The sequence below is a fragment of the Sminthopsis crassicaudata genome, chromosome 1, assembly GCF_048593235.1.
Source record: "Sminthopsis crassicaudata isolate SCR6 chromosome 1, ASM4859323v1, whole genome shotgun sequence".
Lineage (NCBI taxonomy): Eukaryota > Metazoa > Chordata > Mammalia > Dasyuromorphia > Dasyuridae > Sminthopsis > Sminthopsis crassicaudata.
In genome coordinates, this window is record NC_133617.1 from 73,444,162 (window position 1) to 73,470,895 (window position 26,734).

The 26,734-nt window shown below is 37.3% G+C and overlaps 1 protein-coding gene across 2 annotated transcripts in view; it reads left to right on the forward strand.

The window, feature by feature from the left end:
• Positions 1–23,416, forward strand: part of PBX4 (PBX homeobox 4) — a 57,438-nt gene extending 34,022 nt beyond the window's left edge. For both annotated transcript variants that reach the window (XM_074261198.1, XM_074261190.1), the window contains 7 exons: positions 11,293–11,534; positions 11,928–12,118; positions 13,034–13,169; positions 13,897–14,053; positions 14,594–14,697; positions 21,506–21,592; positions 22,607–23,416. In XM_074261198.1, the coding sequence (XP_074117299.1) occupies positions 11,293–11,534; positions 11,928–12,118; positions 13,034–13,169; positions 13,897–14,053; positions 14,594–14,697; positions 21,506–21,592; positions 22,607–22,699 (1,010 nt within the window). In that variant the 3' untranslated portion in view covers positions 22,700–23,416. The remainder of the gene's footprint in view (positions 1–11,292; positions 11,535–11,927; positions 12,119–13,033; positions 13,170–13,896; positions 14,054–14,593; positions 14,698–21,505; positions 21,593–22,606) is intronic.
• Positions 23,417–26,734: the final 3,318 nt, after the last annotated feature.

Consider the following 26,734-nt stretch of genomic DNA (forward strand, 5'->3'; position numbering starts at 1 on the left):
TTTTTTTTTTTTTAACTCTGTTGACCACTTCTCCTCTGCCTTGGCTTTTATGATATTCCTTCTTGGTTTGCCTCTTTCTTACCTGCCATTTCCTGACCACTAACAATGGCTAACAACAAAATTCTGTCTTGGACCATTTTTTCTCTTTCTAACTTTAAAAAAAAAAATCATTGCCTAGCAGTTCCATGAGTTGTTAGCATCTTTCTTCAGATAACCCCCAAATCTATACATCCAGCCTTAATCTGCCTCCTGAATGACGCACTAGATCTCTATTAGAATGTCTCTTGGATGCCTCAGACTCATCTTGTCTAAAATGAAAGTTATCCACTAATGCATTGTTCATGGAGTTGTGAAGTGCTTCAATCATTCTGGAGAACAATTTGGAGCTACGCCCAAAGGGCTATAAAACTGTACATACTCTTTGATCTAGCAATGTCAGTACTGGACCTATATCCCAAAGAGATCATAAAAGAGGGAAAAGGACTCACATGTACAAACATGTTTGTAACAGCTTTTTTTGTAGTGATAAGGAACTGGAAATTGAGTGGATACCCAGTTGGGGAATAGCTGAAAACGTTATGGTATATGAACATAATGGAATATTATTGTTTTGCAAGCAATTATGAGCAGGCTGATTATAGAAAAGCCTTTTGGAAAGACTTATATGAACTGAAGCTGAGTGACATGAGCAGAACCAGAAGAACACATTATTAAGTACACAGTGATAAGAAAATGCAGTGATTCAAGGCAATTCCAATAGATTTAGGATGGAAAATGCCATCTGCATCTAGAGAAAGAACTATGGGATTAAATGTGGATTGAAGCATAGTATTTTCACTTTTTTTTGTTTCTTTCTCATGTTTTTTCCCCCCTTTTGTTCTGCCTTTTCTTCACAACATGACAAATATGGAAATGTTTATTTCACATATATCAGATTGCTTGTTTGGTTCGGGAGATGGAGAGGTAAGGGAGGGAGAAAAATTTGGAACACAAAGTCTTATAAAAACGAATGTTGAAAATTATCTATACATGTATTTGGAAAAATAAAATACTATTGAAAATAAAATAAAGTGAAAGTCATCCTCAATTCTTCATTCTCCCTCACTCTCTCCACCTTCATATCCAATCAGTAGCTAAGTCTTGTCAAATCTGCATTTCTCATACCTGACTCCCTGTTTTCTATTAATTCTAGTTCAAACCTTTGTCACTTCCATGCTGGACTTTTGCATAGTTTCCTGTAATCTTTTTCTCTAAAATGTAATGTTCTCTTGTTGGGGTTTTCTTGGGGTCTCTGGAGGTAGCCTTCCTTTCAGTTCAGTAATCACTACACAAGTAGCCAGGGGTTAAAGTCCAAATCCTTTATTGTCTCTTTCCAAGTCTTGTCTCCTCTCCTGGGATCTTGTTAGCTTTCTTATAGTCCAGATCCTTTATCTCCTCCTTCCTGAGGCTGGGCAGCTTTATGGAGAGCCTTTCAGTCTGGCCTTGGTTCCAAGAGCTTGAGTTCCCACTTGCTTTCTCTGGCTTCTGAATCTCCCTGACTGAATCCTGGCTAAGGCTCCTAGCTTATATATGCTATCTTAAAGGTGTGAATCTTGTAGAACTGTGCTGAACTAGAGAACTGTTAAGCACCATGCTAAACAACCATTGAGTCTGTCAATTCCACTGACTTAACACCTTGTTTCAAGTTCTGGCCCATAACAATTTCCTAATTGGTTTTTCTTTTATCAGACTTTCCTCCTATGCTTCAAGCTACCCAAAACACATCTGGTACAAGAGATCCTGGCAGAGAAATCCTGGGGTACCCTTCAACTATAACCTTACTCATAGTACCTTCTTTCTGATTAGAAAATGACACCCCTTCCTTTACCCATTTAAGTGTCATTCTACTTGGATGCTCAGATCCTTGCTCTCGTCCTGTAGAATAGATATGGTTGATCCCATTGCTTGGATGACGAACGACATATGAGTAACTACCATCCTTCCATTAAGATGGAAGATCCCCAGTTCTTACTATGTTCCATATCAGTCCACCCTTCAAATTCCTAGACCCTGCCATCTGACTTATTCAGACATCCTAGGAACCTCTGGAACCTTTGATGGATATCCACCTGGCTGATATCCCCTGGACTTTTAGACCTTTCCATACAATTTGCAGTTTGCCTTCTAATGATTGATGAGTTTTCTTCTCCAATTAGAATGAGAACTTCTTGGAAGCAGGGAATTGTCTTGATTTTGTATTTGTATTCCCCCATGTTTACTGTAGTGTTTGATTTAATGCTTGGTACATAGTAAATGCTTTTAGTTAAACTAGTCCATCTTCCAGTTAATCAACAAACTCATCTATTGCTTATTATGTGCCAAATACTATGCTTGGATACACTGAAGATACACCCCCCCCCCCCAAAAAAAAAGTCAAAGCAATGACCTTGCTCATCTAATTGGGAAACTGATATGTAAATAACTAGGTATACACAAAGTATATACAGAATGGATAGAGCAGGGGTTCTCAAACTACGTCCTATGGGCCAGATGCGGCCGCTGAGGATGTTAATGCGGCCCACTGAGTTATGGCAAATGGGCTGAGGGGCGGAGACAGTGTGAGCTTTTGTTTTTACTATAGTCCAGCCCTCCAACAATCTGAGGGACAGTGAACTGGCCCCCTATTTAAAAAGTTTGAGGACCACTGGGATAAAGGGAAGGCACTGGTGGGAAGGGGGGAATTAGGAAAGGCTTTCTGTGTAAGCTAGGGTTTGAATTGAGCCTGAATGTATGCCAGAGAAACTGAGAGGTGGGGACAGAAAACATTCTAGGAATGTGGAAATAGAAGTATAAGTGCCAGAATTGGGAGATGGAATGATATGTTCAAGGAATAGCAAGTAGCCCAGTGTAGCTGGATCAAGAAATGTGTAGAAAGGGAATAAAGTGAAAGAAGAGTGGAAAGGTAGGATGGGGCCATGAAAGACTTTAAAAGCCAAAGAGAATCAAATATAAAATCCTCTGATTTTCAGAGCCTTTTTATACTCTGCATTCACCCTCCCCTGCTTTCCTTTTTAGTCTTCTTAAACCTAACTCTTCCCCTCCTTGCAATTCCTTAAACAAGACAAATCTCCCAACTCTGTACATCTTCATTTACTTTCCCTCATTGCTTGGAATTCTTAGCCTCTACATTTCTACCCCTGACTTCCTTAAAGTCTTAATAAAAGTTTCATTATTTCTAAGGAGCTGGTTGGTAAATAGATTACCTTCCCTGGAGACAGGAAGATTTGAATTCAAATATGGCCTTAGATATTTGATGCTTACTAGCTATGTGATGCTAGACAAGGTACTTAAACCTGATTGCTAGGCTAGGGGAGAGATAAAGGAAGAGAGATCGGAGAGTTTCACTATCTCTTAAGAATTTTTTTTTTTTTTCTGATCCCCTTATAGCTAGTCTTCCCTCTATTGATTATTGCTAATTTATGTCCTATATATCTTGTTTGTAAGTAGTTTTTATATCTCCCTTCTGCCATTAGACTGTGAGCTCCTTGAAAGTAGATGTTTCTTTGTATCTCCAGGACTTTATCATAGTGTTTGCCACATAGTTAATAAGTGTTGATTAGCTGATAAAAATCAAATTTTTGTATTTGTTCCTGGAAATAATAGAAACTGGAATTCATCAAGTAGTGAGGGGACATGGTTATATCTGCTGTGTGAGTCAATGGAAATTAGAGTAGGAAAAAACTTACAGCAAATAAACCAATTTGAAAATTAATTCAGTAGTTCCCAGGAGAGGGATGATAGGTGGTAGTTCTGTGAGTTAAAAGAAAGATGTACATGAGAGATATGGTGAAGGTAGAAAGGACAAGATTTGAGAACAATTTTTTTTTATAAAGGACCAATAAGTCAGAAATAGTCAATAAACATTGTCAGAATTTCAAGTATGGCCTACTGGGAAGTATGGTGAAACCCTTGATGGTAATGGGGAAATTGGAAAGAGGGGGACTATTTGGTGATGTGGTACTGGAGTTCAGACCAGATGCATAGATTTGGGGATCATCTGCAGAGAGATGTTAATGTAGCTCATAGAAGCTGAGGCATTCACTAAGTGATAAAAACAAATTCTGAAAAACTTGTAGATCCTTCACAGCTTATTTTTAAATGCACAAAATACCTAGAATTAAAATTGACACACTTATGTAGAAATAGTTATCAAAATATCTTTTTAGAAACTGTATGGACTCTAGATTAAGAACTTCTAGAATAACAGAAGAAGAAAAGAGACCATAGAACAGAACTTTAGGGCACATCTGCAGTTAGGCTTGTCATCGATGAAGAATCAAAAAAGGGAACTGGAAAAGAACTAGTCAGACAGATAGGAGAACTAGGAAAGAACAGTGTCATGAAACTCTAGAGAGGAGAGCTTGTTGAGAAGGAAGAGGTAATAATAAACTGTCATACATTTCAGAGAAGTCAAGGATGAGGGAGAAAAGCCGTGAAAGTTAACAATTAAAACATCTCTGGTAACTTTGGAGAGGGCAGTCAGTGTCAATCAAATAATGAGACAAGAAGTCAGAAAGCAGAGTTTAGAAATGAGGGAAGAGAAAATAGAAAGCACCTAGTATAGGTACCTTTCTCTGGTTGAACTGAGAAAAGGAGAAACCATAGCTAATATAAATGTCATGATCAAATGCAGGTTTTTTAAGGATGGAGAAAAGATTTTGTTGTTTTTTGTTTAGTCATTTCAGTCATGTCCAATTGCATCTGCAATTTTCTGGACAAAGTTTCCCTTTGTCCTTCAGCTCATTTTATAGGGAAGGAAACAGAATATAAAAGATGAAAGAGAGGGAGTGCAGGTGATAGTAGGAGGCTATCTGCTGGAAAAGATTGGAGAGGGTAAGATGAAGGTGCGTGAATGGAGGGGCAGAGAAGCTTTGATTAGGAAAAAAACTCCCTCCACATCAGGAGGAGATCATGGAAGAAGGAATCTGGGTATTGTGAGATGTAGAGTTAAAAAGAACTCCCTCATCTCTACACCTGCCAATGGAATTTTCTTAAAACACAGTAGTGTTCACTCCCTTCCTATTGCCTCTATGATAAAATACAAATTTATAATTAAAACTCTTGTTGTTCTACTTGTGGTCATGCTCTTAATTTTATAGGATGCTTGGGGTGCTCAGAGGTAAAAGTGACTACCCAGGGGTATGCAACCAGGTTGTGGGAGAGGCAGGACTAGAACACAGTTAATCCTGATTGAGAGGCTGTCACTTTATCCACTGAGCCACACATCTCATAAACTAATGACATTTGTGTGGTTCTTTAAGGTTTGTGAACTACTTTATATGTATATTCTCTCAGTTGAGCCTCACAAAAATTCTATGAACTAGGTACATCTATATAGATCTTATATCTATTTATAGATGAAGAAACTGAAGCTCAGAAGTTAGTCAATTTGTCCACATTCACAGAATTAGTTAATGTCAGAGTCAGGGTTTGAATCTAAGCCTTTCTGACTCCAAGACCAACTCTTTTTCAGTTGTGCCACACTGCCTCTTACATGCTTTCCATGTTCTCCAATAGTTTCGCAGACAAGGGATAGTCAGAACACATCATTTTCTGTTTGCCTATTACACATGGTGTTTTCACTGAAATCCTTACCTGGTGCTTCCTCAGATCATGACAATCTGAATTCCTGAAAGTGATACCAGGAGAAACATATGCTTAGGCAGTTTCTGCCAGAGTGGTAAGGATTTAGTTCTAGGTCCAGCAGTGGATTGTCTGAAGATTGTCAGTCAACCTTAATTTTGTGAGGTTCATCACCAGCTATTGTTCTTTGTCTGTATTTCGTTTCCCTTTACTGAATTGAGGGACCATGCCTTATTAATTTTTTGTTTCATTCAGTTCCTAGCATAATGATAAGCAACTCAATAAATTTAATTAATAATATACTTCTTTCAACAAGTACTTTAAAATGTTTGCTGAATAGTTGAACATCATTGTTCTTTTTAAAATATTTTAAATATATGCTTGAATTCACCATAGTTACTAAGTTCCATTCTATATGTGCTATTGTTGTTTATTATCTCCCCAAAAAGTTTTACAACTTTTTAATTTTAATTTTAAAAATTAAAAAAAAAACTTTTAAATTTTAAAACTTATGTCATCACACCTCATGATGAAGCTCCCTCTGAAATCATATATCATTTAACTGTTTGTACCCCTAACTTGTCAACCAAAACATTTTACAAATACTAAAGGAAAGATGGTACTTTGTTCTCCTTTTTTGGATTGAAAGACTTAAAAAGAAATATAAAAATGTCCAACTTCCTTATTTTAAAGTCCAGGAAGTTGAAGATGAGAGATTAAATGATTCACCGTAACACAAGTGAATGGCAGAGCTTATTCTAGGACCCAAATCTTCTGAGCTTCTATCTTATTTGGTTGTTAGTTCTTGAGGTTAGGGACAATTCTCTGTCTTACTCTTAAGTACCTCATTTTATTCATTTTATATTAAAGAGCTAGAGAAAAATCTTAAAATTCCTCTGGAAGAAAAGAAAATAAACTAAGGGAAATACTGAAAAGAAGGGAATGGAAGATAGAAAGGAACTTAGCAGCATTAGATCCCAAACTGTAATACAAAGCATCACCATAATGATTGGGCTCCAAAACTACCTAGTGGTGATTTTTTTTTTTTTTTTTTAACAGAAAAACTGATCTGTGGAACAGATTTGGTATACAATAGCAGAAGCAATTGAACATAGTAACACAGTGTTTGATAAAAACCAAAGACTCCAATTGCTGGGATACGAACTCATTATAATAAAAAAAATACTGGAAAAATTAAAAAGCAATATGGCAAAGATTAGATTTTGACCAGTAGTTTATGCCATATATCATAATAAGCCATAAATGGATATATGACTTATGTATAAAAGACCATATTATGCATAAACAAGAGTGGACAGGGAAGGAGGTACCTTTCACAAGTATGGAAAGAGGAGAGTTCTTTTTTTTTTTTTTTAAATACAACAATGACTTTCAATATTAATCCCTTCAGTTATTTTTTAAAACTTTTTTTTTATTTTTGAAACATATGCATAGATAGTTTTCAACATTTACCCTTGCAAAACCTTATGTTTTAATTTTTTTTCTCTCTCCCTTTCCCCCACCCCTTTCCCCTAAGATGGCATATATCAAATATATGTTAAACATGCCCTTTCCCCTAAGATGGCATATAATCAAATATATGTTAAACATGTGCAATTCTCCTATACATATTTCCACATTTATCATGCTGCACAAGAAAAATCAGATCAAAAAGGGGGAAAAATGAGAAAGGAAACAAAAAGCAAGCAAATAACAATAAAAAAAGTGAAAATACTATGTTGTGATCCACACTCAGTCCCCACAGTCCTCTCTCTGGGTGCAGATGGCTCTTTCCATCACAAGACCATTAGAATTAGCCTGAATCACTTCATTGTTGAAAAGAGTCCATCATAATTGATTATCGTATAATCTTGTTGCTATGTATAGTGTTGTTTTGATTCTACTCACTTCACTTAGCATCAATTCATGTAAGTCTCTCCAGGCCTTTCTGAAATCATCCTGCTGATTGTTTCTTATAGAACAATAATATTCCATAGCATTCATATCCCATAACTTATTCAGCCATTCTCCCAACTCAGTTTGCAGTTCCAGGCTGCTACAAACATTTTTGCACATGTGGGTCCTTTTCCCATTTTTATGATCTCTTTGAGATACAGACCCAGTAGAGATATTGTTGAATCAAAGGATATGCACAGTTTGATAGCCTTTTGGGCATAATTTCATATTGCTCTCCAGAATGGTTGGTTCAATTCACCACTCCACTGACAATGTATTAGTGTCTCAGTTTTCCCACATCCCCTCCAACATTCATCATTATCTTTTCCTGTCATCTTAGCCAGTCTGCCAGATGTGTAGTAGTACTAAGAAGTGAGTTCTTAACCAAACAAGAGACAAGATCATAGGAGTTAAAATGGGCAATTTTGATTATATAAAATGGAAAAGGTTTTGCATAATAATATATGTAGCATTGATATAGCATTTTAAGGTTACTTCATATGTAGATTTCATTTAATCCATTCAATAACCCTGTAAAGTAATTTCTATTCCATCCTTCATTATTATCTTCAGGATATAGATGAGCAAGCAAACTAAGGCTGAGAAAGGTTAAGTGACTTGGTCAGGGTTACATAGTTAATATGTATCTGAGGCAGTGTTCAAATTCAGGTTTTCCTATGTCCAAGTCCGACTTTCTATCCATTTGCACAACATACTTACCCAAAAAACCAAAAGGAAACCATTAACTGGGGGAAGCAGGAAATTTTTGCATCAGATATCTCTGATAAAGGTCTGATATTTAGGCTATATAGGAAAATGATTCAAATATATAAAAACAAGAATATTTTTCTAATAGATCAAAATATATGAATATTCTCAAAAGAAACAAGGCAAACTGCCATATGAAGGCAACAACTGTAAGAAAAAAAGGCTGCAAATCACTCCAAATAAGAAAATACAAACTAAAACTATGGATTTCTACCTCATACCCATTAAACTGAAAAAAAATTGACAAAAATGGAATATGACAACTATTGGAAGACAGGCACAATAAAGTAATGTGAGTGTGAATTGATCCAAAATATTCTGGAAAGTAAAATGGAACTGAGTTTAAAATAGTTGGATCTACCACTTAACACCATATACCAAGATAAGATCAAAATGGGTTCATGATCTAGGCATGAAGAATGAGATTATAAATAAATTAGAAGAACATGGTTTACCTCTCAGACCTGTGGAGGAAGAAGGAATTTGTGATCAAAGATGAACTAGAGATCATTATTGATCACAAAATAGGAAATTTTGATTGTCAAGTTAAAAAGCTTTTGTACAAACAAAACTAATGCAGACAAGATTAGAAGGAAAGCAATAAACTTGGAAAACACCTTTATAGTTGAAAGTTCTGATAAAGGCCTCATTTCCAAAATACATAGAGAATTGACTCAAATTTATAAGAAATTAAGCCATTCTCCAATTGATAAATGGTCAAAAGATATGAACAATTATCAGATGATAAAATTGAAACTATTTCTACCCATATAAAAAAGTATTCCAAATCATTATTGATCAGAGAAATGCAAATTCAAACAACTCTGAGATACTACTACACTCTTCTCAGATTGACTAAGATGACAGGAAAAGATAATGAGGAATGTTGGAGGGGATGTGGGGAAATTGGGACACTAATGCATTGTTAGTGGAGTTGTGAATGGATCCAACCATTCTGGAGAGCAATTTGGAACTATACTCAAAAAGTTGTCAAACTATGCATACCCTTTGATCCAGGAGTGTTACTATTACTGGGCTTATAGCCCAAAGAGATCTTAAAGAAGGGAAAGGGACCTGTTATGTGAAAAAATGTTTGTGGCAGCCCTTTTTTAATGGCTAGAAACTGGAAGTTGAATGGATACCCTTTAATTGGAGAGTGGCTGAGTAAACTATGGTATATGAATGTTATGGAATATTATTGTTCTAAAAGAAATGACCAGCAGGATGAATACAGAGAGGCTTGGAGAAACTTACGTAAACTGATGCTAAGTGAAGTGAGCAGAATATATACAACAATAATATATGAGGATCAGTTCTGATGGAAGTGGCTATTTTCAACAATGAGAAGATTCAAATCAGTTCCAATTGATCAGTAATGAACAGAACTAGCTATACCCAGAAAGAACACTGGGAAATGAGTGTGAACCACACCATAGCATGTACACTCTTTCTGTTATTGTTTGCTTCAATTTTTGTTTTTCTTCCCAGGTTATTTTTACCTTTGTTCTAAATCTGATTTTTCTTGTGTAGCAAGACAACTATATAAATATGTATACATATATTATTATTTTTTTTAATAGTGAAAGGGCCAGTATACATATAAATAGTATTTTATGTTGTGGTAAAACAATTGGAAACAAAGTGAAATCATGGTTAGAAGACATTTTGAGAATGATTTTGAGAGTTTTTGTGGAGTGCAAGGTCAGCAATCAACAATACACAACAAAAAAGGTGATAAAATTGAATGAAAATGTTGAATAATAAGATTGTTCCTTTCATCATATCTCTTGGTTAGAAATCTGAAATGTCTCAGTTCTAAGAAAAGATAGAAAGTATTGCTTAATAATTTTAAGTGTTTAAACAGAATTTTTAAAAAATTATTTTAATAGTTTTTTTTTTTTTTTATACAGATATTTGCATGGGTAATTTTACAACATTGACAATTGCCAAACTATTTGTTCCAATTTTTCCTCTCCTTCCCCCCACCCCCTCCCCCAGATGGCAGGTCGACCAGTACATGTTAAATATGTTAGAGTATAAATTAAATACAATATATGTATACATGACCAAACAGTTGTTTTGCTGAACAAAAAGAATCGGACTTTGAAATAGTGTACATTTAGCCTGTGAAGGAAATATAAAATGCAGGTGGACAAAATTAGAGGGATTGGAAATTCTATGTAGTGGTACATAGTCATCTCCCAGTGTTCTTTCGCTGGGTGTAGCTGGTTCAGTTCATTACTGCTCTATTGGAAGCGATTTGGTTCTTATTGTTGGAGAGAGCCACGTCCATCAGAATTGATCATCATACAGTATTGTTTTTGAAGTTCATCATACAGTATTGTTTTTGAAGTATATAATGATCTCCTGGCCCTGCTCATTTCACTCAGCATCAGTTCATGTAAGTCTCTCTAGGCCTTTCTGAAATCATCCTGTTGGTCATTTCTTACAGAACAATAATATTCCATAACATTTATATACCACAATTTATTTAGCTAATCTCCAATTGATGGGCATCCACGTATTTTCTAGTTTCTGGCCACCACAAAGAGGGCTGCCACAAACATTCTTGCACATAGAGGTCCCTTTCCCTTCTTTAAGATCTCTTTGGGTACAAACCCAGTAGCAACACTGCTGGATCAAAGGGTATTCATTAAACAGAATTTTTTTTAAACCTGTTTCCTCTCTTCACTAAGTAAACACTTTTAAGTTTGCTTCATGAAAACTTTGCTTTTTTCTGCAGAACATTTCTACCCACCTAGAGTCTCTGAAACTTTGTTAAGGGTTTACAAAAAACATTACTGAGAGAACAAAATTTAATGATTAAATGAAATAATTGTTCCTCTAAATAACTCAGTGAAAAAAAATAGAGAACTATCCTAATGTCAATTTTGTTTTTCCATTAGAAAATGAATAATGATTTGATCCACCTTTCTGTTCATCTAGTGTTAAGTATTCGTGGTATTCAGGAAGAGGACCCCCCAGATGCTCAGCTAATGAGACTAGATAACATGTTGCTGGCAGAGGGTGTCTCCGGGCCTGAGAAAAGAGGAAGAGGAGGACCGTCGGCTGTAGCAGCAACATCAGGTGGCTGTCCAAATGACAATAGCATTGAACACTCTGACTACAGGGCCAAGCTGTCACAGATCCGACAGATATACCACTCTGAGCTAGAGAAATATGAACAGGTGATCTTTCTGCATGGAAGAGTTTTTATCATGTGAATGCGCATTTGTAAAAACCAAAACCAAAACCAGATAACTTTGTTTCTTTTGTGGCACAAAATAGGGAATACACTTAATTGGTACAACTTTACAGAGATACTGAATTTGAGTGAAAACACTTTCATCTGCTGCTCCAAATATAGCTAAGATAAAAAGCACTTGACACTGCTTACATTCAGCAGGCCAGTGTTTGAAAACATTAGGGGTCTGGTGGTTGCCATATAGTAGAAGAGGAAGCTGAGACCTGGGGGCATGTCCAGTGTTGTGGAGTCATTCCCATGTGCTAAGATTAGATTTAGCTGTGAGCTATTAATCTCTAGGAGTTATAGTCTTCTTTTGTCTGTGTGTTTCCTCCAGGCCTGCAGTGAGTTTACTACTCATGTCATGAACCTTCTTAGGGAACAAAGCAGAACAAGGCCAATTTCACCCAAAGAAATTGAACGCATGGTCAATATTATCCATGGGAAATTCAGTACCATCCAGATGCAGCTGAAGCAAAGCACGTGTGAAGCGGTGATGATCCTGCGGTCCCGATTTCTAGATGCCCGGTAAGGAGGAAAATTCAAAAGCAGACATTTGGTCCCTATTTCTTCTAGATTTTCTTCTAGACACATTTAAAGACACTTCTTTGAATGTCTAATATGTTATTGGGTACAAGGACTTAGAAAAGGTGCATATTTTTGGAACCAAGTGACCCTCAAACTTCAAAGACATTTTCTTCTAGGTTGTCAATCAGTCAATTAGGAAGTATATTTAGTACCTACTATTTGCCAGGTATTATGCTCAAATGCTGAATGAAGTACAAGAGCTCTTAGGAAAATTAACTTCGTTGATATAAAAAGGATTTTTGGAGAGTCAAGGTATTTTAGTAATTATAATAATCACTCAGACTAATACTGGTTTTTGAGTCCTATCCAAATCCCTTAACCTCTCATTGCCTCAGACTACTCCCTAAGCCTGCAAGTTGCAGAAAAAGATATCAACCTGCATTAGTAGATTGGTTTTCCTCTTCTAGTAATTCACTGTGTCAATGAAATTGCAGTTCTACTCCCTAAACTCAGTAATAACTCAAATGTATATAGTCTCTTATGTATTAAGGGCCTTTTCTTCCCATAACAATCTTTTGAAGGTTAGAGTAAAAATGTCATTAATACAAAGGAGGAAATAGGCTTCCAGAAGTTGTGTAATTTGCTTAAGATCCCATGGTTGGTAAATAGCCAAGCTGAGGCTGGAACATATGTCTTCTACATCTCAAGTTCAAAATTCTCTCTGTATCATACTAGCCATGTGTACAATACCCTTTTCACTTCAGAAGACCACTAAATATTGGAGAGAGACTCAGTTATTCAATCCATTGTGCATTCTTTTGGGAATTGGGGCCATAAGGCATTGCTAGGTAAGCAAAGTACTATTAGTGTGAACCAAGGGGTCAGAGAGTCTTTCTGATCAGTCTGTCTTTCCAGGCGAAAGCGACGTAATTTCAGCAAGCAGGCAACAGAAGTCCTGAATGAATATTTTTATTCCCACCTGAGCAACCCTTACCCCAGTGAAGAAGCCAAAGAAGAGTTAGCCAAGAAAGGCGGCATCACCGTCTCCCAGGTGACCGGCCTCCCAAGGGTGGGAGTAGGAGTGGGAGGACCACTGAATTCCTTAGGTCTGCTAAAAGACATTGTCAAAAGCAGACTTTTAGAATGTAAGGAAGAGAATTGAAGAACTAGAAGAGGCCTCAGAGGTCAATTAATCCAGTCATTTTTCCATTTGTTGAAGAAACAGATCTATAAATGTCCATGAAGATGTAGTAACATTTTTTCTTTTTACAAATTTATAATAGAATAATTATTATGTCATATAGGTGATATTGATGATGATAATCATAATTGATATTTACATAACACCTTAAATTTTGAGTTGTGTGAGATAACCTATAAATGTTTTGCAACCTTTAAAAATGTTATATACCTTGGCCTATTATTATTATTACATGCATTAGATCATTACAACAACTGAACCTTAGAGATATCATATGACAGAGGTGGGATTGAAATCCATCTCACATTAAGCACCCCAGACACTCTGTCAATGACATTACAGACTCTTCTTTTGTCCCTTTGAGATGTAACAGATATTTATATATATGGGGAAATAGGTACAATGTTGTGATACTGTTCAGGACAGAAGAGGCAGCTGACCTGGATACCACTTGTCTCTTGTAAGCACCCAAAGGAAGCCTCCTTGCCTTTAAGTTAAATCAGCCCAAATACATACTATCTAGACATAGGTGGAACAAAAAAATTGGGGTCAGCTTTTAATAGCCCTATGTTCATAGGTGTCTAACTGGTTTGGCAACAAGAGAATCCGTTACAAAAAGAACATGGGGAAATTTCAGGAAGAAGCTAATATTTATGCAGCAAAGACAGCAGTGGATGCAACTACTGTAGTGGCCCAAGGAAACCAGGCAAATTCCCCATCCACACCTTCCTCTGGTGAGTAAGGGGTCACAAGAGCTCCTGTGGAATTGCAGGTGCCTTCAAGTACTCTCTTTTGCTGATAGCTTCTTTCTGCTTTGGTTATTCAATTTGTCTTGGAATTGAGAGGTGCTTGTTTGTGTAAAGATGAGTGATCTAATAAGGTAAACATCAAAGTTCTGATTGCCATGGAAATGATGCTTTCTTAGAATAAGTAGGTAGGTGAAAGAATTGAGATGCACCTTGTACAGACCCAAGATTCCTTTTCTCCACATTGGTCTTTTCAGTGACTATTGAGGTGCTTCTTATTTGGAGGCCTTTATCTGAGCTGTGAAGTTTTTACCATGATTTGGTGGTAAAAATAAAATACTTGATTAACTTGGGTCCAGCTCTTCCACCTGACCTGCCCATTTAGAGCTGGCACATTTAAACTAACAGCTCTAAATAGAAGTGAAGGCTGGATTCCAGCCCAGAAATGCCTACTAATTTCCTGCCAAACTATACTGAACAACTAGGCAGATGTATTGTGTCTGTCTTGACTCTTTCTGCCTTTTTCAGGCTCTTCTGGCTCTTTCAAGATGACAAATTCTGGGGATTCCTTTATTAATCTACAGTCACTAACTTACCAGAGCTCTCCAGTGGGAGCCAGCGTGCAGTCACAGGTGAGTCTGGAGACTATAGTCATTTACACTTGTGATGATGAACTCAGTAAAAACTTTGCTCTAGAGATTTAAGGTTCCCTGCTGTTTAACCTTTGGTACATAGAATTAGGGAGAAAGTCCTAGATTTCTAAGTTCTTTATTTATTTCAGACATTTTCCTGACAGCTAGAAATTAGGGCTCTTTAAATTCCATGATATTTGTCAATCTATAGATTTGTATTTTACAAAGCTAATCTTCTAGAAACTTATTTCTTTCTAGGTAAAATGGCTGCAGTTGGGTAAATTACCTCTAGATAGGAAGCAGTGTTTGGATTATGTTCTTATGGTCTAGGACAGTAGATTTGGATCAGTCAATCAACACTGAACTCTTCACTTCCATCTCTTAGAATCCCTCATCTCCTTCAAGATACCTCTCACTTTCCTCATCCCTGTAAGTGAATTTTTTCCCTGCAAAAAATTATCTTATATAAATAGTTCTGCTATAATGCACCATTCCTCACAGTCACCATGTCATGCAAAATGTGCACAGCAGGGAGGGGTCAGGAGCAGAAACTTTGTTAATGACATTTTTTTTTTTAAAGATAGGAAACAAAAAAAAAAAAGATAAGAACCTAATGAAAAGTGATAGCACAATTTTATACATCTCAGATGGTTATGAATACATAAATACTACATTAAATAATGATGGTATCTGTGGTCTAGTGAACTGCTTGACTAACTCCCACAATGCCCACACTGACAAATCAAACAAGTTGGTCAGACTGAAACTCCAGTCCTTGGATGTTGGAAAGTGGGGGCAAAGGAATAACATAGACCAGCCCTTTACCATCCATTGTTCCTTCTGAAGAAGACAAACAGTAAATATGAAACAAGACCAGAAGTTTTTCATGAAAGTGGCCACCAGAAGGATTGCAGCTTGTGAGTTATTGGGTTACAGTACCGTTTTTTCTGCATTCTCACTTTCTGTCTCAGATGAAATCATGTATAAGTAAACATTCTGCTTAAATTATTCTCTTATATATTATACACATTGAAACAAATTTATGTTTTCAAAACAAGTTCTTATAGCAGAATTGATTTTTTCTTATATTTTGTGTAGATACACAAATTGATAGAATAGACTCCTTGAGGATGAGGATGATTTTGCTTTTGTCATTGTGTTACCAGTGCTTAATGTAGTGCCTAACACATAGATGCTTAATAAATTCTTGTCAATTGACTGGTTAATTGAATATTAATTATTCTCAAATCATTGTTTTCAGCATTATGGACTATAAGAAGAAACGGGATATAGGATATGTCTTCTCAAATAGCTCAAAACTTGTTTGAGAAAATGACATATCTAAAAGGATATTACTAATGATGCAAGATATGATAAACAAAAAGTCAGTTGTGGCCCTTTGAATTCAGAGGACAAATTATCACTTCAGCTAGGAAAATCAGAGAAAGCCGCATAGAGAAAGTAGCTTTTGAGAATGAGCATAATTCCATTTGGGGTCAAGGGTGAATGTTTGGGGCAGGAAAACTTAAGGTATGGATAAAAGCAAGTAAACAGATTTTAAATGAGGAAAAAAAGGGGGGTTCTTGAAAATGCACTAAGTGAATAGGCTAGAGAAAATGGGGCCCCCAGAAAGAATTTAGAACTTATTTTGTAGTCAATAGGAAGGTGCTGGAGGCTACTTAGTAGGGCCAATTATTTTTTAATCTTAGGTGTCTCCATGTCCTTTTCCACTCAGAAATCTTCAGTGACCCTCCACAGAAAACTACAAACTCATCCCTTAACACTTACTGTATTTCAGCCAAACTGCACTGCCACCCTCTCCCCAAACTAGATATTATGAAACTTCTCACTTTTGTGACTTTGAACAGGCTTGCTCTGCTATTCCTCTTCATATATTTATTTAGCTTTTTAGATGTTGTCTTCCCCAGGGGAATGTTTCTGAAGAGCAGGGACTGTTTGATTTTTTTTTTTCTATCCCTAGTGCAAAGCACAGGATCTAGCATATAGAAACACTTAATGTCTGATTATTTTGTGAATGAAAACAGTATGATTAGAACTTCACTGTAGTTGGAACATTCAGGAAAATGTGATTCTAGTTTTCCTAGAGAAAACTAGAGATGGACTTGGCAGATAAACACTATAGAGTCTAAGCTAGTAATAAGAGAGTGGCAGGATTAGGAGGAAGATCAGTGAGGATAAAAAGGAAGGGATGACTTTAATGACATTGTGCAGGACAGAAGTTAACTGGTTTTTACTTACATAGTATGGTAGAACAAGGACAGGAGCTTGTTAAATGGGTTGCATGTACTTCAGTACATCTTTGGACCAGGGGAGCAGTGCTTTGTAGAGTGGAGGTGATTATTAAATATATTTTGAAGGAAAAAAGATAAGAGAAAGGTCATGTCAAAAAATGGAGAGTTTGCTGTAGTTCAAGGAAGTCAATTCATTCTGGGCTCAGGGAAAATAAAAACAAAAAAGTGAAACTCTACTTTCATAGAATTTACATTTTCCTTGGGTATAGATAATTAAATACAAAAATCTATGCAGATCAGAAAAAAGTAATTTCTAGGGCTTAGAGGAGAGCACCAATAACTAGTATTTGAATTAAATTCAGAGTGTAATTAGGGAATTTAAAAGGCAGAAGTGTAAGAAACCAGTGAAGGAAAAGCCTCCTGGGCATAGGCTCACAAGTAAGAGATGGAAGCTGCCTTGCTTATGCAAGATGGGCCAGTTTGCCTGAAATAGAGACTGCATGAGGGGAGTTAATGAGAAATTAGTTTGGCAAAAGAGTTTGGAACCAGATTATGAAGAGCTTAAATGTCAACTAAGGGATTGTATATTTTGTCCTAGAAACAGTTGGGACAGCAATTTCTAAATGAAGGAGAATGGGAGGAAGGTGGAAAAGGACTGAAAATGTTACATGGTCATGCTGTAGAAATGACCCTTTGGTAGTTGTGTGAGATCAGTCAGGAAACTATCAAAGTAGTCCAAATGCGAAGTGATGGTGGTCTAAATTACTGTGATGGCAGTGGAGTGGAGAAGGGTATGGATGTGTTTGTGGAGGTAGTCATTGAAAAGGTATGAAGAAAGCAAGCTCAGGACAAGAGCCCTGGATTATACCCTTGCAAAGAAAATGATCCAATAAAGAAACTGAAGAACCATAAGGGAGAGGTATTATGGAAAACCCAGGAGGAGCAAATATTCAGAAGGGTGGTAGTGGTTAGCACTTACTGAAAGAAAGCTCAGAAAGATTAAGGATTAAGAAAAAGGCATTGGGGATAGCTAGGTAGTACAGTGAGTGGATAGAACACCAGCCCTGAAGTCAGGAAGACCTGAGTTCAAATTTGGCCTTAGACACTTAATATTTCCTAGCTGTGGGACCCTGGGCAAGTCACTTAACTCCAATTACTTCAGCAAAAAAGAAAAGAAAAGAAAAAGGCATTGATTTTTATCACTTAATAGATCCTTGGTGATCTTAGAGAGAAGTTTCTTTTGGGTGGGTGATTGACTTATAAAAGACTGAGAATGAGTGAGGTATGAGAAAGTAGAGATGATGAGTAAAAACTGCCTTTTCTATAGCTTTGACAGTGAAGTAGACAGAGAAGTGAAACAAACTTTTGAATGTTTGACCTGTAAAAACAGGAATTAGAAGCAATAAAATGTCTGAAGGGTTATCACTTAGAACAGGAATTAGAAGCAATAATATGTTTGAAGGGTTATCACTTAGAAGAAGGATTAGATCTGTTCTGTTTGGCTTCAAAGGGCAGAATAAGGAATGGTGGGTGGAAGTTTTTAAAAAGGCACATTTACGCTTTATATGATCAACAGCACATCCATGGGCTGAAAACTGGGGATGCAAACACAAAACTGAAGCAGCCCCTGCTCTTATAGGGCTCACATTCTATCAGGGAAATAACATGCACACATCTAAATGTATGCAAAATTAATAAAAGGGGATTTTTTGAGAGAAAGAGGTTGTAGTGACTAGTGGGATGAGAAAAGGCCTCTTGGAAGATGTGGTGCTTGGGCTGATCCTACATTCTAATAAGGAAAGACAAAACATAAAGGACCATGGTGGTGGGGTAGAGAGTTTGACAAAAGAATCAAAGGGATGGTGATGGAGGCCTAAGTCTCTAGAAGTGGTCATGTTATTTGTTAACATAGAAGCACCTGCTGGTCATTTCTTACAGAACAATAATATTCCATGATATTCATATACCACAATTTATTTAGCCATTCTCCAATTGATGGGCATCCACTCAGTTTCCAGTTTCTAGCCACTACAAAAAGGGCTGCCACAAACATTTTGGCACATACAGGTCCCTTTCCCTTCTTTAAGATCTCTTTGGGAGATAAGCCCAGTAGTAATACTGCTGGATCAAAGGGTATGCACAGTTGGATAACTTTTGAGCATAGTTCCAAATCACTCTCCAGAATGGCTGGATGTATTCACAATTCCAACAACAATGTATCATGTCCAAGGGCTACTTATTACCCCAAGAATCAAATATAAAATCCTGTTTCATATTCAAAGCCTTTCACAATCTGGCTTACTTGCCCTTCTCTTCCTTCCCTCTCCCCACCAGCGTTTCCTCCCCCAAAACACTCCACTTCTAGTTTCTGGACATTTTTACTGTTTCTCATACCTGGAATATTCTCATTTCTGCCTCCAGGCTTCCTTGGCTTGCTTTAAGTCTCAGCTAAATTCTTCCTCCAAGAAGCCTTTCCCCATCATCTTTAATACTTTTACCTTTCATGGTTATCTCCAATTTATCCCCTATATATCTTGTTTATACATAGTTGTTAGTATGTAGTTTCTCCCCTATTATTATAAAACTATGTACTTTCCAAGAATGTTCTTCAAGGGATGGTCTTGCTTTTGTCCTTGCCTTTTTTTTTTTTTTTTTTTTTTTTTTTTTTTTTGTATCTCCAATACTTAGCATAGGTCTTTGCACAAAGAAGAAACCTAATAAATGCTTATTGAGTGACTTGAGAGTCCTGATAGACTGAACTTCTTTAACTAATTGCAGTTCCCTCTGACCAAGCACTTTCTGTTTTCTTTCTTATACTATGCATGAAATAAGACAAGATTCCACTGTGAGGAAAACAAAAATGCATACTCTGTTAAGAATGTTTGATTTACAGAACAATAGTAACATTACCAGTTGTACCCTCTTAAAACTTTTCAATCTGGACAAAGGTGAACAAAGAAAAACCTCTCAATTGGATTAAACAGAAAGATATTCCCACCATCTGACTTTGGTTACAAAACTAATTCTCTAAATTTCAAAATCAGGAAGTTGAAATGTGAGGCAGCCTTAGATAGAAAACTGCTTTGGGAATCAGGAAAATTTGTGTTCAAGTCCAGCTTTGGACACATACTGGCTATAGGCAATTCATTCTCTCAGTGACAAGGCAAAGTACAACCTGCGCTGGTGGAGGGATTCCACACATCTGTGAAATTCTAGATTCGGACCTTATTCCATCAAGGAAAATTAATTAGTTCTTTGATTCAAGTGAAATCAAGGGCTTCAGACTAAGACATTATCATCAGAGTATTTATTAATATTTTACAACATAGTTGAGGCCTTAGTGCTATATTCTTCCATAGGAATGCCCCGTATTTGGAAATGTGCTTGGCACCTGTTTCCTTTGTGGCTGCCACAAGAATTAGGAGTTTGTTGTAATAGTTCAGGTGAGAGTGGTAAGTACCTGAACTAGCTGTCCAAAGTAGAATGAATGGGCTGCCTCTGGAGATAGGAATCTACTATCTCATTTGCAAGGTTTCAAAAGCTGGAAGCATACTATCAGGTATGTTGTGAAGGACTTAGGTTGGACTAGATAAATTCTGGGATCTCTTCCTATTCTGAAATTTTAGCCTGAATTTTTGGGAAACATTTCGAGGAAATATTAATTTAAATACAGACCCTGATATACAGTTTCAGTATCAGAATCTTAGCATTGAAAGCAAACTCATATTTCACTTAGTTCAACTACTTGAACTGTAATCCCTCTTACAATGGGGCTTGTGAGAAAAATCTGATCTCTTTGTTAGAGACTTTGAATTGTTTTCCATTACTACTTAATCAAACACTGCCCTTCCCTTAGGAGTCAATAGAAAACATCTTCCTTAGTTAGCCTGAATCTATCAGTAAGAAATATTTGTAGGCTCTCCATGGAAATAAAGAGAAGTAAGGAAAAGATGGGCAGAGACAGCCCAACCCTCTGCTTCTTTCTTCTGCTTGTATTGTGACCCTCTGTGAGGTGTGTGCTATTTATTCCCAGGACCTCGGAATTGTCCATCCAGCCATCCTGGACAGGATTATCTATCTTAATATTGTCTTTGAGGGCCCATGATCCTAAGAAGTTGGGTTTTGGGAAGCTTCTCAGTCTTAATAATAATTAATCTTTATGTGATGCTTTAAGGTGATAATTTTGTTTGAACCTCCAAACCTATGAAATGTTGTTATCATCCCTATTTTATGGATGAGAAAACAGATTGAGAGAGGGAGCCCACAGTTACACAGTTTAATAAATGCTGGTGGTAGTACCTGTATTAAGTTTTTCTGATTCCAAGTTTAGCACTCCAGTCATTGCGCCACCTAGTGGTCACATTTTGGCAATCTATTCCTTACCCACCCAATCAGCATTTTATTTATGACTTCCAAGTTTGGAGGGGGGGGGTTAGAATGTGATGGCTAGGCTGCAGATGTTATTCGAAAAATTATAATTTTACTGTGGGATTTTCCTTTTTGAAATTATCTAAAGCATATGAAGTTATGGGTGGTAATTTTGGGTGTTGTTGCAGATGGATTCTTTACATCATGTCATACACCAGACGGGCAGATACGACTCTCTTATTGGAAACCCTTTGTATACAACTCAGCGAATTGATGTAAGTGACCAGAGTTTCGGAATCATTAAAGTTTGCAAACAAGGATTGTACCACCTCTGGTGCGATGTCTGTCTGCAACTATGTGTACAGACCAAGATTCCTCTTTGCACCAAGTATATATTCTCTTAAACACAATCTTTTCACAAGAACTATGGCCATATCTGGTTAGGGAATTGGTTCATCTGGGATGTGGTTGTTCTTGTTATCCTACTTTCCTACTACCCATGAAGCAAGTATGACATACTTAGGATTCCTGAGGATTCTTTGTGCTAATGTGTAATGATATAGATGTAATGATATAGACAGAATGAATCTTATAGGGAAGACCCAGAGATGGAAATTAGAAGTTCAAAAGTTTACACAGTAAAAGTACCTGTTTTTTCAATGACCTGCAAATATCACTTCTTAAACTGTTTTTTCCTATGTAATACAGATATTCATCTTGTAACCCTGCAATATATCCTGATAAATTGTGTGGTGGTCTTTCTATAGCAAAAACTTTAGACTATTTGATTTTCATTGGAATTTTCTTCCTCTTTTCTCTAGGGAAGACTTGATCCTTTAGTCTCCTTTTTAGTTAGTTTAGTTTAGTGTTTGTGAGCCTTTTTTAAACCAATTTAAAAAGTTATAACTGAAGGTTATCTTAGTGGCCTAATGGAGATCTGTTTCTTCACCCAGAAAAGTCTGGCCTCTCTGAGCATCATATTGGTCTTCTGTCTCAAAAAGTTGATTTTAAGAGTTCTTTAATCATTTGTTAAGACTTACAGTTTATGGCTGGCCGCCAAACTATCAGTCCCATTATAGGACTGCAGAATTCAATACTGGATGTGTTTTATCTGAAGGGAGAGGAGAAAAAATGTTAACTTGAACCTAACAGAAAAGTCTCATTGGACTGATCCTGATCCTCCCCACTCTGATACCTAGACAGAAAGGCTCTACGTTTGCTGATCAGCCTACTGTCCCAAAATTCCTCTTTTACATTCCCTCCTTCATTAATCTTCTGTTTACTTTCAGACAAATGGCAGCTGGCAGGATGCTACTACTCCATCATCTATCACTTCACCTGCTGGGGACCCAGGCAGTGTTAATTCAGATGCATCTAATTAAATTTGGGACCTATTGATGAGAGGAAAGAGGTCATTAGTGTAATTTGTCATGTTTGCCAATATTCTTATTTTTACAACTTGACACACAGCTAATTACCTCAGAAAACCTGGAACCAATAGAAGATTGTGATTACAGTGACACCTCTCTACCTCTCAACCTGACGCATTGGAGTTATCTTTTTACTTAGATCCATTGGATTTAAAATGATTTGAAAACTTGTTTCCTCTTCCTAACCAAATTCATTTTTTAAATAGCAATTTTATGGTAAGAATTTGAAGTGTCTCTTATAGGACTTGTCACAAATTTTTCAATTAAAAATGACTTATTTTAATTTCCATGTCCTTTTTTACTATGAGATTTTTGTTTTAGGTGATAGTTACTAACAATTTAAATCTGTATTGTACTTGTACACGTTCTGTGTATTGTAATTTTGTATAGGGAAATAAATTTTTCTGTTAATTCAGATTCATACTGTGAATTCTGAGCTAATTGACCTGAAACAAACATAACTTTACCAAAACTTTTATTGGGATTTACTCTTAAGTAGAAAGTTACATCTTGTATTGTTTCATGTAGTTCTAATTTCATGTCTTTGTAAATTCAACCTTCCCTGTGAATAGGTTTGTGCATTTCTGGAAATATTGATACAAAATCTACCATTTTCAGTTGAAAGTTTATCAAAGAGAATAAAGTTCCAAAGCTTTTTTCCTTTCTGCCTTTGCTGAGTCTTCTCTTATGATTGATGGGTGTCTCTGGCCCCCTCACTTAGCCTTGGCTTTCCCACTTTCTCTTACAAGGACAGAAGTGGGCCAGCTAATTGACAGTAATTCTCTTTGGCATATTACTAACAATGGTCAAATTGAATGTCAGTGCCTATCTGAATTGCTCTGAACCTGAGTAAGATAGTGTAGACTCACGGCATAACTGGAGAGGGGAAGAGATGCAGCGCTGTTGTCAGGATGGCTAGTGTGAGTCTACAGCTAATTGGAGTAGGGTTGAGAACCTGAGCTGCCCCTTTCTCTTTCCCTTTCCCCATACTTGGGGCTTGTACAAAGAAGCCTAGAAAAAAACATTTATCATTTCAAATCAAGAAAATGTGCAAGGTGATAGAAACTCAGATAAAAATGAAGCAGTCCAAGCCTTCCAGGAATTTATAATCTATGCACCTATACTGTTTTTTTGGGGGGGACACAGTATATATAGGAGGGTTCAGCAGCATGCCAGAGATGTAGAGATTGTAGGAAGAGAACAAATGGTAAAGGTCTGATAATTTCTGTTTTATTTAGTCAATGAGCATTTATTAAACATAATGTGTCAAACAATGTGTTAAGTGCTAGGACTACAAAAAAAAAGTTCCTTCCCCCAAGGAGTTCGTGCTTTACAGAAAGAAACAACATAAAAATAACAGTGCATATAAGATATAGTGTAAATGGAAGATAATCCCAAAGGGAAAGCACTAGCAATGGGGAGGACTGGGAAAGGCTTTTGATACAGGCTGGATCTGTAAGGAATCCAGTAGGCAGAGGGGAGAAGAGAGAGCACTCCAGATATGGAGGACAGTCAGTAAAAAGGCACTGAGTTGGAAGAATAGAACAGTGAGAAGGCTAGGGTCCCTGGATCACAGAATTTGTAGAGGAAAAAGTTGTGAAGAGCTTCAAAAATCATGGGATTTTATATTTGATCTTGGGGATATTAGGAAGCCATGGGGGTTTTCTAAATAGGGGGTCATGTGGTCATACTTGTACTTTAAGAGCATCATTTTGACAGCTGAGAGGAAAGACTTTTTAGAAAGACAAAGCAGACACCAGCCAGAAAGCCATTGAAATGATGAAGGTATGAGGTTATGAATCTACCAGATGAAGATGAGAAAAGTTGTATTTGAGAGATGTTGAAATAGAGATGGCATGATTAGGTAATTAATTAGAAACACAGATTGACTGGATGACATCTGGATGTTGAGCCTGCCTGGGAGGATGGTGGTGCTCTGAACAATAATAGGGAAATTTTAAAGTTTGGGGAAATTTCAGACAGATTCAATTGGAGATGTCTAGATGGATTCCTAGCAGGTAAATGAGAGGCAGTTGGTGACATGGGGGCAGATGGCAGGAAAGAGGTTAGGACCAGATATCTAGGTCTTGAATCATAGCATCCTGAGATATTTGAACCCACATGAGCTAATGAGATCACCAAGGAACTATTACAGATGAAGAGGAAAGAGCCCAGGACAGAGCTTTAAACACCTACAGTTTGCAGGTATGATGTGGATGAAGAGCCAACCAAAAATGAGACCAAGGAGGAGAAATCAGAAAGATTACTTACTATAACTACATCTCATTGTGAGGAGTGGGAGAGTGAATACATTAGATGTAAAAGAAAAGCCCAATTAAGATCAGTGTATATAGCAGATTTACAGTAGACCCAGTTGACATTTTTGAGACTTTAAGCTATGTTCATCAGGAATAGGAGCGAAAGAGTCAGATGGGTCAGGTAATCCAATGCTGGAGTTTGGCAAGGCATGATCAACAACAGAACAAGATGGCATGTGGTTCAGTGATTCACCAAGGTTCAGGACAGTGTAGCTGGTGAATGTGGTGTTGCCTGGACGTAAAAGTTGGAGATCATGGTGTGGAAGAACAGATTGGAAGCACAAGGCACAGGGAAAGGAGGAGTGATAGAAGGGCATGACGAGATGAAATAATTTCAGAGTGACTAAATATGAACTTGGAACCCATAGTTAATGATGGGTTCAAGGGCATGATCATCTTGGTCAAAGGGTGGTTTATGGGAGTAGGTCAAGTAATTTGACTAGATTGAGGAACTGAGAATTTAAAAGTATTTGAGGGAGTGTATGTTAAAGCTAATATGAAAGCAGGAATTAGGGAGAAGAGAAAGATGATGAGCTGGCATTGAACTCATTGGAAAAGATTTTATCTTTAGAATTCTTTAGAATTTATCCTGATGGTTGATGATATGACTCCCAGAGTAAGGAGTAGATGACAAATTTGAATGGTGCAAAACAGAGGAGAGGTTGCTGAGTGATGGTGGTAGGAGAGTGTAAAGGCAAGAGGAATAAATATCCTGATTCTCTACCCTCAAGGAGTTTACTATCTAATGGGAGAGATATACACAAATATATACAAAGCAAAGTATATACAAAAATAATTATAGGAAATTAGCAGAGGGAAAACACTAGAATCAAGAGGGAAAAACAAGAAGCTAGGGGATGTCTTAGTGCATAGAGCACCAGGTGTGAAATTAGAAAGATTTCATCTTCCAGCTTCAGACATTTCCTAATCATCAGTTTCTCCTCTGTAAAAATCAGCTAGAGGAGGATATGGCAAACAGCTAAGAAAATCTCCAATGGACTCACCAAAGAGTAGGGCAAACTTAAATGACTGAACAACAGGCAAGATAGAAGTAGGAGCCTGGGGGACGGATGGAATTGGCCTCTACAGTAAGAAGGAAGGCAGAAGAGGGGGAGTTTATGAGGTAAGCTAAGAGTCCACTTTAGGTATACTGAGTTTAAGAAACATACTGGACTTCCAGCTTGAGATTTCCAAAAGGCAGTTGGAGATGCAAGACTGGAGCACAGCAGGTTTGGGGCAGAATGGGTAGATTTTGGAATCAACAGCACGGAGGTGGTAAGTCCACTGGAGCTCATGAGATCAGCATGTGAAGACTGGAAGAGAAGAGGGCCCAGGACAGAACCCTGAGATAGTTGGAGGGCATGATCTGGAAAAGGAAAAAGGGCAGAGGAGAACAAGCAGGCCAGTGGGGTCCCAAAAACCTAGAGAGAGAATCGAGAAGTAGTGATTAACCGTGAGAAAGTCAGCCAAGAGGTCGGGGAGAGTGAGTGGAAAAAAGGTCCTGATTTGGCAGCGAAGTGATGCTGGGTTGTGGGGGAAGGAGGCATCCAGAAGCGGCGTGGTAAGGGATTTAGGGGAGAGAGGTACGGGTTGCAGCCGGCCCCATCGCTGATGGCTTAGTCTGGTGGGCACGGGCCCCGGGGCCAGCACCGGAGTCTGGAGGTGGGCT